The sequence below is a fragment of the Procambarus clarkii genome, chromosome 34 (genome assembly GCF_040958095.1).
Source record: "Procambarus clarkii isolate CNS0578487 chromosome 34, FALCON_Pclarkii_2.0, whole genome shotgun sequence".
Classification (NCBI taxonomy): Eukaryota; Metazoa; Arthropoda; class Malacostraca; order Decapoda; family Cambaridae; genus Procambarus; species Procambarus clarkii.
The window spans coordinates 43,330,772-43,345,956 of record NC_091183.1 but is presented as its reverse complement, the minus strand read 5'-3'; the positions used below and the strand labels follow the sequence as shown (position 1 = coordinate 43,345,956).

General features: G+C 41.4%; 1 protein-coding gene across 6 annotated transcripts in view; it reads right to left on the bottom strand.

Annotated features, from left to right (window-relative positions):
- Nucleotides 1–15,185, bottom strand: part of LOC123762141 (band 7 protein AGAP004871) — a 624,034-nt gene that overhangs the window by 67,121 nt on the left and 541,728 nt on the right. Inside the window, exon 1 of one of the 6 annotated variants that reach the window (XM_069335958.1) lies at nucleotides 4,094–4,376. The exons of the other annotated variants lie outside the window; for them this stretch is intronic. Coding sequence (XP_069192059.1) covers nucleotides 4,094–4,112 — 19 coding nt within the window. The 5' untranslated portion in view covers nucleotides 4,113–4,376. Of the gene's footprint in view, nucleotides 1–4,093; nucleotides 4,377–15,185 lie in introns of those variants that run through there. 6 annotated transcript variants of the gene reach the window in all.

Sequence of the window (15,185 nt, the reverse complement as noted above, 5' to 3'; positions counted from 1 at the left end):
CAATTTTAACCTGTTGTTCTTTCAAAACAGAATTTTTCTCAAATATAAATTAATATTATTATATATTAGCATATTATACATATTTAGGCACTGGTTTCGTTAGGTTAGGTGTTTAGGTTCTGTTGGCGATTATTTGTATTTGTAGTACGTGGGTGAAGCATTTATAGCGTTCGAACAAAATTCGTCAGTGAAACACTTGTTCCGGATATGTTCGAACGTCAGCAGTTGTGAGTCGTGTGTAAACCGTTTGTCATTCGTAAACACAAAATCTTACTGAAGCGACCATACGGGTCATACATACTCATCCTCCGCCCAGGTAAACCAGAAACGAGCATCACTTAGTGGGCCAGCCAGAGGCTTAGGGCCCGCGCAGGATTATCCCTGCTAAAAAGAAAAAAAAAAAAAATTCGTAAACAGCTGGGGTTTGGCGGCTGGATGGAATCACTTTTGGATCTTTGTGAGTCTTCTTCCGTGTTAATTTCCCTACCGATTTTTGTATCATCGGTAAATATGCAAATGTTGCTACTCAAACCTGAATCTAAATCATTTATATGTATATTATAAAACTGCAAAACGAACGTCCGAAGCTGACTCAGCTTCGGACGTTCGAAATTATCTCGAACAATGATTCTGAGGCAGAGATAATCTGATAATTATAACTTTTGATCATTAACTCTTAATTAATCTCTTCTATGTTTTATAACCTCCAGGTTCATTAAGCCCAAGTTTTAATGACTGAAACCATTATTTGGCCCAAAATGTCTAAGACAAGGCACGCTGATGGCCAGGGCATAATTGATCCTAAATCACTCCTTGCTAAAAAAATTACTGACAATCTATATATTAGCTAATTTATTATATAAGTCTGCCAAATAAATATGCGCCAAAAATCAATTGTTTACGCTCTTCTTAGAAACTGTATCCACTAAATTATAATAATAATAATATCTTGATTAATGGTAGTAAAAAGGGGGTAATTACTTTACTTCTAAGACCACCTACAGTATGATCTTACTGATGCAGGTGAGTACATCAAATTAGGAGTAATTATTTTGACGACAGCTCGGAGCTTCTCCTGCAGCTGGCAACTGAACCCTATTATTGCCAACTCGTAAATTGTGGCAGGAATTTATCGCAAGGGGTATCGCTGCCATCTGGTGGATGGCACTCCTGCCATCTGGTGGGTGGCACTCCTGCCATCTGGTGGGTGGCACTCCTGCCATCTGGTGGGTGGCACTCCTGCCATCTGGTGGGTGGCACTCCTGCCATCTGGTGGGTGGCACTCCTGCCATCTGGTGGGTGGCACTCCTGCCATCTGGTGGGTGGCACTCCTGCCATCTGGTGGGTGGCACTCCTGCCATCTGGTGGGTGGCATTCCTGCCATCTGGTGGGTGGCACTCCTGCCATCTGGTGGGCGCGCACCCAAATGTCTCCACGCAACATACACCTGGATTGTACCTGAATTGGGTTCTGAGAGTACTTTTACTCCCAAAGTCCGGCCCGGGGCCAGGCTTGACTTGTGAGAGCTTGGTCCAACAGGCTGTTGCTTGGCGTGGCCCGCAGGTCCTCACATCCACCACAGCCCGGTTGATCCGGCACTTCCTGCAGGAACTTGTCTAAACGCTTCTTGAAGAAGTTCACTTTGAACAGTATTGAACATGCGTATTGAACGGCGTATTGAACAGCCGTGAACCTGTGGTGTTCACACAGTGTTCTCTGTACTCTTCGCTGTTCTGTATTTCCTTCCATATCATAATAACTAAAGCAACTACAGAAGGCCCATTGGCCCACACGAGACAGCTCCTATTTATAACCATCCAATCCCACTCATATCAACACGAGACAGAAGGCACTGCTTGACCCACTTGTGTCACCTGGAGAGTGCCAGTGGTGCCTCCAGAGGCACCACTGGTTACCACTGTAGCAGGCTGTTGATCGTAGCGTGTGGCGGTTAGAATAGGATGCAATATGATATAATTAGTAAGGATAGGTTAAGTTTGGCTAGATCTAGGGCCATATTCACGAAGCAGTTACGCAAGTACTTACGAACCTGTACATCTTTCCGCAATCTTTGGCGGCTTTGTTTACAATTATTAAACAGTTAATGAGCTCCGAAGCACCAGGAGGCTGTTTATAACAACAACAGTTGAATGGGAAGTTTTCACGCTTGTAAACTGTTTAATAAATGTAACCAAAGGCGTCAAAGATTGAGGAAAGACGTTCACGTTCGTAAGTACTTACGTAACTGCTTCGTGAATCTGGCCCAAGGTTAATAAGGTTAGGCAGTGAGATTTCCAGTACGACAAAGGTTCGGTCATTTGGGACTCTCGATCAAGAGTCCTCAAAAACACCTCATTACACAGTCATGGCGGCTGTGTTTACCTTTATATCTAAGGGGTTACGAGCTCTTAAGTGTTACGAGGTCATGCATGACGATACTAACCTTGAGTTGCGATGTCTCACAGCTGGTGAACTGCTTAATAAAGCGAGCGAGACTATTAACTCCGACACATTCAAATATAAATAACCTCTGATACAAAGAAAACGAAGAAAATGCGCTTGATCATATCACAGAGAACGGAAATGCATTTGTCCAGAAAGCCATAACAATCATATTTTGTTTCATATCGCAGCTAAGTTGTTTATGTTAATATTAAATATAAATTTTTGTACAGATATAATATAATTATACGAAAAATACAAAACACACACACACAAACCTACACACACCTACGCACACAAACATACACACACCTACGCACACAAACATACACACACCTACGCACACAAACATACACACACCTACGCACACAAACCTACACACACCTACGCACACAAACCTAATATCCATTGTGTTTACACGTAACCATGGTAACGGAACCTCTCAACAAGACTGTAATTGGTATCAAAACAGTTCGAACAATCATGCATAAAGGAGAGAGACCTTTCGAGCCTAATTAATTTAAAAAAAAAAGAGAAAAACTCGTTCATAAAAGCTTTATAGACTTATTAAGCCCCCCAAAAAAGCTTATTAGACAAACGTGTTTACACACGACTGAAGAAAATGTATACATGCTGGTTAGCTTTGTAAATATGTGGCCACGTCTGTGGTAGAAAATAATAAAATTAATAAAAAAAATACAGTCGTAAAGACTGTAGGTTGCAGGTTAAACCACAGCAGTGAATGAGCAGGTTAAACCACAGCAGTGAATGTACAGGTTAAACCACAGCAGTGAATGTGCAGGTTAAACCACAGCAGTGAATGAGCAGGTTAAACCACAGTGAATGTGCATGTTAAACCACAGCAGTGAATGAGCAGGTTAAACCACAGTGAATGTGCATGTTAAACCACAGCAGTGAATGTGCAGGTTAAACCACAGCAGTGAATGTACAGTTTAAACCACAGCAGTGAATGTGCAGGTTAAACCACAGCAGTGAATGTACAGGTTAAACCACAGCAGTGAATGTGCAGGTTAAACCGCAGCAGTGAATGAGCAGGTTAAACCACAGCAGTGAATGTACAGTTTAAACCACAGCAGTGAATGTACAGTTTAAACCACAGCAGTGAATGTGCAGGTTAAACCACAGCAGTGAATGTACAGTTTAAACCACAGCAGTGAATGTACAGTTTAAACCACAGCAGTGAATGTGCAGGTTAAACCACAGCAGTGAATGTGCAGATTAAACCACAGCAGTGAATGTGCAGATTAAACCACAACAGTGAATGTGTAGTTCAAACCACAGCAGTGAATGTACAGGTTAAACCACAACAGTGAATGTGTAGTTCAAACCACAGCAGTGAATGTACAGTTTAAACCACAGCAGTGAATGTACAGTTTAAACCACAGCAGTGAATGTGCAGATTAAACCACAACAGTGAATGTGTAGTTGAAACCACAGCAGTGAATGTACAGTTTAAACCACAGCAGTGAATGTGCAGTTTACACCACAGCAGTGAATGTGCAGGTTAAACAGCAGTGAATGTGCAGTTTACACCACAGCAGTGAATGTGCAGTTTACACCACAGCAGTGAATGTGCAGTTTACACCACAGCAGTGAATGTGCAGGTTAAACCAGAACTGAATCTACTCACCATTATCGTACATTCCCATGGCAAGTGTCGTGTTGTGCCCCTGGCGGTCAGTCCGGACTCTACCAGAGTCCCGTACTTATTCTACCAAACTGAGTCTACCAGATTTTGAGGAGAGTCCTGAAGCGAGTCTACCGGGTCACGGAAGAGAACAATCGCCGTAGTGACTCTTCGGGTCCTTGGAAAGGAGAGTCCCGTCCCGGACTCTACCGAAGATTGAGAAGAGTCTCTAGGAGAGTCAGAGCTTCTTGGAAGTCGTCCTTATGTTGACACGCCTCCTCCCTCCTCTGAGGAGTCTACTTCACTAAGACATTACTGTTGAGACGTTCAACGAGGTCATTGATTTCATTTATACTGTACAACGGGAGCCAATCAGGAACGTGTTATCCATTTAACGCCTATCAGGGACAGAACGTCCCTGAAACGTAACTTACGTAAATTACTAATGATTTAGTAACTTACTTTGTTGAACTAAGTTATGTTAGTTGAGGTAATCTTGAGGGGATTTCGGGGCTTAGCGTCCCCGCGGCCCGGTCCTCGCCCAAACCTCAATTTTTGTTACATCCCTTTCCCCCCCGGAAACAGCCCGTAGCAGATGCCTAACTCGCAGGTACCTAATTAGGTGAATCTAATTAGGTACCTAATTAGATCACCCCCTTAGGTGAACAGGGGCACCAAGGTGAAATCTGCACATTTGTTTCCGCCTCGGGATCGAACCCGGAACCTTAGGAACTACGAATCCCGAGCGCTGTCTACTCAGCTGTCAGGCCCCGTCAAGTCAACTGTCAAGTTATATCTTCATTGAATTAAGTTGCAATGAATTTAGTTACAGATTTTTGGTTACAATTTAAAGTTTGCCGAAATAAGTTACAGCTAATTTAATCTGCATTGCATTAAGTTAAAGTTGCATTGAACTAAGATACAGTTGAATTGAACTAAGATACAGTTGAATTGAACTAAGATACAGTTGAATTGAACTAAGATACAGTTGAATTGAACTAAGATACAGTTGAATTGAACTGCCTACAAAAAGCTTTGATGTGATATTTAACTGTATATATTGTATTTAAATACTTCTCCTATTTAATTCCGTATTTAAATTGACTCCTAAAGATGTATTAATATACGAAAGTACTTAAGGAAATTCCTGTTTCAATTTTCCTCCGTGGTCTGACACTGTCACATTTTTAATCACGTGTTTATTTTCGTGATATACACACATACTTTATTTAACTGTATATAATTATACTGATATACTTTATAATTGTTTTGATTTGGTAGCAATCAAATCAAAGAGCTTAATTCATAAATGAACAATTAACATAATTCATATGTTAATTCATAAATGATAACATAAATATGATAACATATTGAGAGTAAGTCACAATAACGGGACTGAACATTAGGGCACGTGAACCCATACATCTGAAAAGAACGAAACTGAAGACGTTTCGGCCCTCCCTAGACCGAAACTTTGTTCATTTTACAACTACACTTTCTTCAAGTTTAGAAAAACAAAAGTTCGTTCAGCTCCTCGACGTTATAACGACAAAAGTGCCTTCCTTACCCCATCAACATCACCGAACTCTCCAAGAATCAATTTACAAAACATCTCATGTTTGTAAATGGAAAATTTACAAACTGCTCGTTGAAAATACTACTGAAAAAATCTGGGCCAATAGGAGGATGCGAACCAGCTCCCTGAGTACTCAAAAGCACACGTCTTAAAACCACGGGACAACGCCAAAGAAAATTTGAAAATATAGAATCAAAGAATGAATGTTCTTCTCCCACTCACCGTCGGGACGTAAAGACTAAAGAATACGATGCTCCTAAAACGTATTCTTATCCGTGGTGGTTCTTGGCGCCAAGTTTTCCACTGATCTCCCTTAATGGGCTCCGACGTCATCCATTCCTCTTTTCTTCTATATACTAAAGGAAAAAAAACATAATTCCAGAAACTTTTTTGAGATAAAACTATCATGAAAACTTTCGTAATAGAACAAGGTTAAAACGCTAAAGTTTTTTGTGGTAGACGGAGGGGGAGAGAAAGAGAGGAGAGAGAGAGAGAGAGAGAGAGAGAGAGAGAGAGAGAGAGAGAGAGAGAGAGAGAGAGAGAGAGAGAGAGAGAGAGAGAGAGAGAGAGAGAGAGAGATTCTGCCTTGAATGGACAAAAATAAAAATATATTTTTGAAAAAATATTCATTACGTTCTTGACTGTATGCTGTATTTTAATTCATAAAATATTCAAACCAATAGATTTCAATAAAATACCATACTTAATTATCACCTTTATTAATACAAGAAAATCAATTACAATATAACATTTTATTCAGATAAACATTAATAGGTTTTTGGAAATTTTCCAAATTTTTGGAAAAATGCCCGATGATAAATCCTAAACCAGACATTAAAAGATAGAAAAAAATGACGTTTCCGTCCGTCCATTATAGGTAATGGACTTGATAATGGTCATCATATCTTCAGTGTTGATCAATATACACACGACGACGTCCATTATCAAGACTTGTTCATTAACGAGACTTGATAATGGTCATCGTTATTGTGACTCATCGTCCGCCTCTAAATTTAGAGGCGGCAGACCTCTAAATCTGCCCGGGGGTCTAGAACCTGAATAATAACATCAAGTTTGCCTTCAAGGATGTGGAGGGGTCAGGTACATTGATCACTAAGGAGGGATCGGCTGGTTCGGTAAGCTTCCCAGGAGACAGGCGTCGGAGGATCGAGTCGTCGGCGTCCTCATAAGGAATGAACATATTGCCAATGCTTGGATAAGTCTCCTTCAGCTTGGCCCAGAGTTCGAGTGACGAGACTGGAGCAGCGAAGTCTTCTGGAGCGACTTCGAAGCGCATGATGGGTACGGCCAAATATCGCAGGAACTCGAAGGGTTGCTGCTGGTCCTTGAGCACTACGGAACGTTCAGGTAGTTCATCTTCGTCGAAAGGTTCGTCATCAAGTTCCCTGCCTTGGGGAGCCTCGATAAGCTCAGTGACCTTCATGACAAACACGGGATGATCATCCACTGAACGTGGACAAGTTTTATTAATTTGACATTTGAACGGAGCAAGAACTGGAAGCACAGCCAACTGCATGCCCGGAACTGGTAGAGGGAAAACTCGTCCTTCAAGGTATCCGTCATCATCAGGGATGACTGATGGATGACTCAGTTGACCACAAGCGAGGAAGGCCATGCAGGCAGCCATAACGAAAAGATTAACTAACACTGCCATTCTTGTTGGTACAAGCACTTGACTTCTGAGAGATTTCTGCGAGATGTGTACCTTGATTTCTTGACTGGAGTTAGATATATAGTTGGTGTGGATGAGGTGCGATGCGGGTGAGGTGGCTGTGCTTGATTGATAAAGATTAAGCCACCCAAGAGGTGGCACGGGCATGAATAGCCCGTAAGTGGTACAATTTTTTTTTTTTTTTTGTATGAGGTGGCTGTGGGAGCGGGGGTAGCTATAGGGGAACATAAGAACATAAGAACAAAGGTAACTGCAGAAGGCCTATTGGCCCATACGAGGCAGCTCCTATTCTATAACCACCCAATCCCACTCATATACTTGTCCAACCCGTGCTTGAAACAATCGAGGGACCCCACCTCCACAATGTTACGCGGCAATTGGTTCCACAAATCAACAACCCTGTTACTGAACCAGTATTTACCAAAGTCTTTCCTAAATCTAAACTTATCCAATTTATATCCATTGTTTCGTGTTCTGTCCTGTGTTGATACTTTTAATCCCCTATTAATATCCCCCCGGTTATGTCCATTCATCCACTTGTAAACCTCTATCATGTCACCCCTAACTCTTCGCCTTTCCAGTGAATGCAACTTAAGCTTTGTTAATCTTTCTTCATATGAAAGATTTCTAATTTGGGGAATTAACTTAGTCATCCTACGCTGGACACGTTCAAGTGAATTTATATCCATTCTATAATATGGCGACCAAAACTGAACTGCATAATCTAAATGGGGCCTAACTAGAGCAAGATATAGCTTGAGAACCACACCAGGTGTCTTGTTACTAACGCTGCGATTAATAAATCCAAGTGTCCGATTTGCCTTATTACGAACATTTATGCATTGATCCTTTTGTTTTAAATTCTTACTAATCATAACTCCCAGATCCCTTTCGCAATCCGACTTCGCAATCACAACACCATCTAGCTCGTATCTTGTAACTCTATCATCATTACCTAACCTCAGAACTTTACATTTATCAGCATTAAACTGCATCTGCCAATCCTTTGACCATTTCAAAACCCTATCTAGACCAACTTGAAGTGATAGTGAGTCCTCCTCCGAATTAATTTCCCTACCGATTTTCGTATCATCGGCAAATTTGCAAATGTTGCTACTCAAACCTGAATCTAAATCATTTATATATATTATAAACAACAGAGGTCCCAGGACAGAGCCTTGAGGCACTCCACTTACAACATTTTCCCACTCTGACTTGATTCCATTTATACTAACTCTGTTTCCTTTGGTATAGCCATGCCCTAATCCAGCTTAATATAGCACCCGGATATAGAATATATATCTTAATATAGAACCGGAGAGGAGATGGGGAGGAATTCTAAGAACATAAGAACAAATGAACAAATCCACTAGGGCCGTGACGAGGATTTGAACCTGCGTCCGGGAGCATCCCAGACACTGCCTTAATCGACTGAGCTACGACAGGGTAAAAAGGGTTGAAACCGAAGTTCTACTGAACTTACTGGATCCCTTTGTTCTTGTGTGTGACATAAGAACATAAGAACATAAGAACAAAGGTAACTGCAGAAGGCCAATTAGCCCATACGAGGCAGCTCCTATTTATAACCACCCAATCACACTCATATACTTGTTAGTGCTATTTTTAAAAATTGCTATAGTTCCCCCTCGTCTTCAACACTTTTTTTTTTTTTGGGGGGGGGAGGGGTTAAATAGCTTTCATTTCACCCCCCCAAAAAATCCTTTGTCTAACAGTCTAAGGTTCGAGTGGGGTGGTATCAGTTGATTCAAACGTGGGTTGGACATGTATCAAGCGTGGGTTGGACATGTATCAAGCGTGGGTTGGACATGTATCAAACGTGGGTTGGACATGTATCAAGCGTGGGTTGGACATGTATCAAACGTGGGTTGGACATGTATCAAACGTGGGTTGGACATGTATCAAACGTGGGTTGGACATGTATCAAGCGTGGGTTGGACATGTATATGAGTGAGATTGGGTGGTTATAAATAGGAGCTGATTCGTACGGGCCAATAGTAACCTTCTGCAGTTACTTTTGTACTAGTGTTCTGGAGTCTTGGAGGCGCCTGACTTCTACCCAACACCCGATTTTTAATCAATCCCTCCCGTCATGCGCGGGTGCTGTGAACGCCGGTCCATTGTCCGCCCTCCCCACTCGTGCATGCAAACTGGAATTTACAATAGCCTGGAAATTAAAGAGTAATGCCTGATGCAGGATTCGAATTCTTGACACAACTTCTATTAAACTGACTGCGTTTCCATGAAGTCGGTAACAATAATAATACAGAAAGGAGATAGATCACTTGCGTCAAACTATAGGCCAATTAGCCTAACGTCTATTGTGGGAATGTTACTTAAGAACATAAGAACAAAGGTAACTGCAGAAGGCCTATTGGCCCATACGAGGCAGCTCCTATTTATAACCACCTAATCCCACTCATATACATGTCCATCCCACGTTTGAAACAATCGAGGGACCCCACCTCCACCACGTTACGTGGAAATTGGTTTCACAAATCAACAATCCTGTTACCGAACCAGTATTTACCCAAGTCTTTCCTAAATCTAAACTTCTCCAATTTATACCCATTGTTTCGTGTTCTGTCTTGTGTTGATATTTTTAATACCCTATTAATATCCCCTTTGTTATGTCCACTCATCCACTTATAAACCTCTATCATGTCACCTCTAACTCTTCGCCTTTCCAGTAAATGCAGTTTAAGCTTTGTTAATCTTTCTTCTTATGAAAGATTTCTAATTTGGGGAATTAACTTTATCATCCTACGCTGGGCACGTTCAAGTGAATTTATATCCATTCTATTGTACGGCGACTAAAACTGAACTGCATAATCTAAATGGGATTATGCAGTTCGTAAAGTGCATGAATGTTCGTAATAAGGCGAATAGGACACTGGGATTTATTAATCGAAGCGTTAGTAACAAGACACCTGATGTGGTTCTTAAGCTATATCTTGCTCTGGTTAGGCCCCATTTAGATTATGCAGTTCAGTTTTGGTCGCCGTATTATAGAATGGATATAAATTCACTTGAACGTGTCCAACGTAGGATTATCTTATCTTGAGTTTATCTTGAGATGATTTCGGGGCTTTAGTGTCCCCGCGGCCCGGTCCTCGACCAGGCCTCCACCCCCAGGAAGCAGCCCGTGACAGCTGACTAACTCCCAGGTACCTATTTACTGCTAGGTAACAGGGGCATTCAGGGTGAAAGTAACTTTGCCCATTTGTTCAGTAACAGGGTTGTTGATTTGTGGAACCAATTGCCGCGTAACATAGTGGAGGTGGGGTCCCTCGATTGTTTCAAGCGCGGGTTGGACAAGTATATGAGTGGGATTGGGTGGTTATAGAATAGGAGCTGCCTCGTATGGGCCAATAGGCCTTCTGCAGTTACCTTTGTTCTTATGTTCTTATGTTTCTGCCTCGTGCGGGAATCGAACCCGCGCCACAGAATTACGAGTCCTGCACGCTATCCACCAGGCTACGAGGCCCCTCTATCCACCAGGCTACGAGGCCCCTGATGACTTAGGATGACTAAGTTAATTCCCCAAATTAGAAATCTTTCGTATGAAGAAAGATTAACAAAGCTTAAGTTGCATTCACTGGAAAGGCGAAGAGTTAGGGGTGACATGATAGAGGTTTACAAGTGGATGAATGGACATAACATGGGGGATATTAATAGGGTATTAAAAATATCAACACAAGACAGAACACGAAACAATGGGTATAAATTGGATAAGTTTAGATTTAGGAAAGACTTGGGTAAATACTGGTTCAGTAACAGGGTTGTTGATTTGTGGAACCAATTGCCGCGTAACGTGGTGGAGGTGGTGTCCCTCGATTGTTTCAAGCGCGGGTTGGACAAGTATATGAGTGGGATTGGGTGGTTATAGAATAGAAGCTGCCTCGTATGGGCCAATAGGCCTTCTGCAGTTACCTTTGTTCTTATGTTCTTCTTATGGGGCCTAACCAGAGCAAGATATAGCTGAAGAACACCAGGTGTCTTGTTACTAACGCTTCGATTAATAAATCCCAGTGTCCTATTTGCCTTATTACGAACATTCATGCATTGATATTTTGGTTTTAAATTCTTACTAATCATAATTCCCAGATCCCCTTTCGCAATTCAACTTCGCAATCTCAACATTATCCAGCTCGTATCTTGTAACTCTATCATCATTATTTCGATGTGGATTCAAAATATAACTTATTTAAGACTATTCTAAGCAGAGCACAGGAAAGTAGTAGACCATACAAATTGAATAGATCGAATACTAATGACCCAAGTGGATAACAAAGGATTTGAAGAACCTTATAAGTAAAAAGAGAGCGTGGTACAAAAGGATTAAGAATGGGGAAGTCAGTTTAGAACAGGAATTCGTACAACTGGTTAGAAATGTTAAAAAAAAGATAAGGAAAGCAAAAAGAAACTATGCAGTTCGCATAGCAGGGCAAGCAAAGACAAATCCTAAAGTTTTTTTAACATAAGAACAAAGGTAACTGCATAAGGCCTATTGGCCCATATGAGGCAGCTCCTATCTATAATCACCCAATCCCACTCATATGCTTGTCTAACCCGCGCTTGAAACAATCGAGGGATCCCACCTCCACCACGTTACGTGGCAATTGGTTCCACAAATCAACAACCCTGTTACTGAACCATAACTTACTAATCATAACTCCCAGATCCCTTTCGCAATCCGACTTCGCAATCTCAACACCATCTAGCTCGTATCTTGTAACTCTATCATCATTACCTAGCCTCAGAACTTTACATTTATCAGCATTAAACTGCATTTGCCAATCCTTTGACCATTTCAAAACCCTATCTAGATCAACTTGAAGTGATAGTGAGTCCTCCTCCGAATTAATTTCCCTACCGATTTTCGTATCATCGGCAAATTTGCAAATGTTGCTACTCAAATTTTTTTAAGATAAGAACATAAGAACAAAGGTAACTGCAGAAGGCCTATTGGCCCATACGAGGCAGCTCCTATCTATAACCACCCAATCCCACTCATATACTTGTCCAACCCGCGCTTGAAACTTTTCAAGCGCGGGTAACTTCGCTTTTCAGTTATATCGAACTAAGACTAGGGGAAAGGATAGGTCCATTAAAAACTGAGACAGGTCAAATAACGGATAATGACAAGGAGATGAGTAGTATTTTTAATGAATATTTTATATCTGCATTTACTAAAGAGGAACTTAACAATATGCCTTCAGCCGAACAAGTCTATGTGGGTAGGGACGAGGACAGGTTGACTAGTTTAGCAGTTACCAGGGAGGATGTAATTAAACAAAATTGGCCTATTTGCCTTATTACGAACATTCATGCATTGATCTTTTTGTTTTAAATTCTTACTAATCATAACTCCCAGATCCCTTTCGCAATCCGACTTCGCAATCTCAACACCATCTAGTTCGTATCTTGTAACTCTGACCCCCCCCCCAGCCTGACCTTGAAGACCCCCCCCCCAGCCTGACCTTGAAGACCCCCCCCCACAACCTTGCCATACAATACTGGACAACTCAAGGCTCCTGAGGCGACAAATGGCAACCATATACATTATTCGAGTGAGAATTGATGTTATTTTCTCACCAAACAAAACTGTATTGGTAGTTTTAAGACATTTTAAAATGTGTTCAACGCTTGTAGTTTCCAATACCACAACAATTTACACGTTTTTCGTGAGGTTACGAGTGTTTCTGAACAACTTGAAGTGTTGCGTCAGAATTAGTTTAGAAGACAATGTTACAAAAAAAAATTCTACAATTTTGTTGTGTGTGAGAAAGAGAGAGAGAGAGAGAGAGAGAGAGAGAGAGAGCTACATACAATGAAATCAAAGAGCATTATAGCTCCCCCCCCCCCTTTGCCTTCTTTGATCGACCTAATTGGATCGAATCAAATCTAATTATTACTATCGTCATATTATTTCATTATAAACATAATTCACGTCATTATATTTCAAATTACCATATCTGTCGTCATAAACATTACCGGTATTGCTATACTTATATAATTTATTAATTATATTCTCTCGTTATCATTACAGTTAAAATTATAATCATTCCAGTTATTACTAGGTCCATTATTACTCCGATTATCATTATATATATATATATATATATATATATATATATATATATATATATATATATATATATATATATATATATATCTGCATTATATGTAAACGTGCAACTTACGTACTTACAAGGCCTGGTTGCAGAGCATCGAGAGTAGGCCTATGCGGTACTCTGCTTAAAAATTCTAAATTTCTAACAAACACGTTTCTTTTCGATTTAATTAATACAAACCGGTTTCGTTTGTGGCATAGAGCTCAAGCTCTTCTCTTACATGTCGCGTAATAAACACAAATTTCCAGATCCGAAGCAAATACAACAGATTCAAAGCAAATACAACAGATTCAAAGCAAATACAACGCAGTTGTATACAAATGATTTGGTGTTGAAACCGCCCTATATGCTCGTATATCGAAAGAGCGCAGCGTACGTATAGGTCAGTATATGAATATTCTATACCCAAAGAGCGCAGCACCGATATGGGCCGGTTTGAAGATAATAGGGCGCCTTGAGCTGGTATATATATATATATATATATATATATATATATATATATATATATATATATATATATATATATATATATATATATATATATATATATATATGTATATGCAGGCGATGCGTCACAATAACGTGGCTGAAGTATGATGACCAGACCACACACTAGAAATTGAAGAGACGACGACGTTTCGGTCCGTCCTGGACCATTCTCAAGTCGATTGACAATCGACTTGAGAATGGTCCAGGACGGACCGAAACGTCGTCGTCTCTTCAATTTCTAGTGTGTGGTCTGGTCATTATATATGTATATGTCCCTTGGGCCAGCGCGTACTTGAGTGCAACTAACATATATATTATATAACATTATATATGTGAGTTTAATATAAAGATCAAATTTTGATATTATCATCGATCAAGCAGTTCTAAAACAGGTCACAATTGATGATTTGTAATGTTTTAAACGACTTAAATCACTCGACACGAGAAAGTAGAGTCAAGATTACTCAACCACCCTACAACACTGTTCACACTAGCGGTCGGTGGGGTGCGGCGCCCCCCTGGCAAGGCAATACGTGCCTGGCTTGCGACTTAACTCGTTCTACCACTACTCACTCCCTCACCAGTCTCCCTCACCTTCCCTCCCTCACCCCTCCAGACTCTATCTCTCCCCTCCCTAACCTTCCCCCCTCCCCCCCCCCTCTATTACCCCACCTCTATTCCCCACCTGCGTAGACTGCTAGTGAAACGTAGAAGAGTCAGGACGTGATACACCATTCAGGAGACGTCATTGTGAGTGAGTCTCTCTGTCTCTCTCTCTCTCTCTCTCTCTCTCTCTCTCTCTCTCTCTCTCTCTCTCTCTCTCTCTCTCTCTCTCTCTCTCTCTCTCTCTCTCTCCCCCACGTTCCTCCACGCCTCGTCCCAGCAATCAATACCTGAGCTAACATATGCCATATATAAAATATACAGAAGGAATCCACACCGAATATAGACGACGATGGTGTCTCTCCACCCCCCTGGGGGCTTAGACCTGGGTCTCCATCCCCCTGGGGGCTTAGACCTGGGTCTCCACCCCTCTGGGGGGCTTAGACCTGGGTCTCCACCTCCCTGGGGGGCTTAGACCTGGGTCTCCATCCCCCTGGGGGCTTAGACCTGGGTCTCCATCTGGGGGCTTAGACCTGGGTCTCCATCCCCTGGGGGCTTAGACCTGGGTCTCCACCCCCC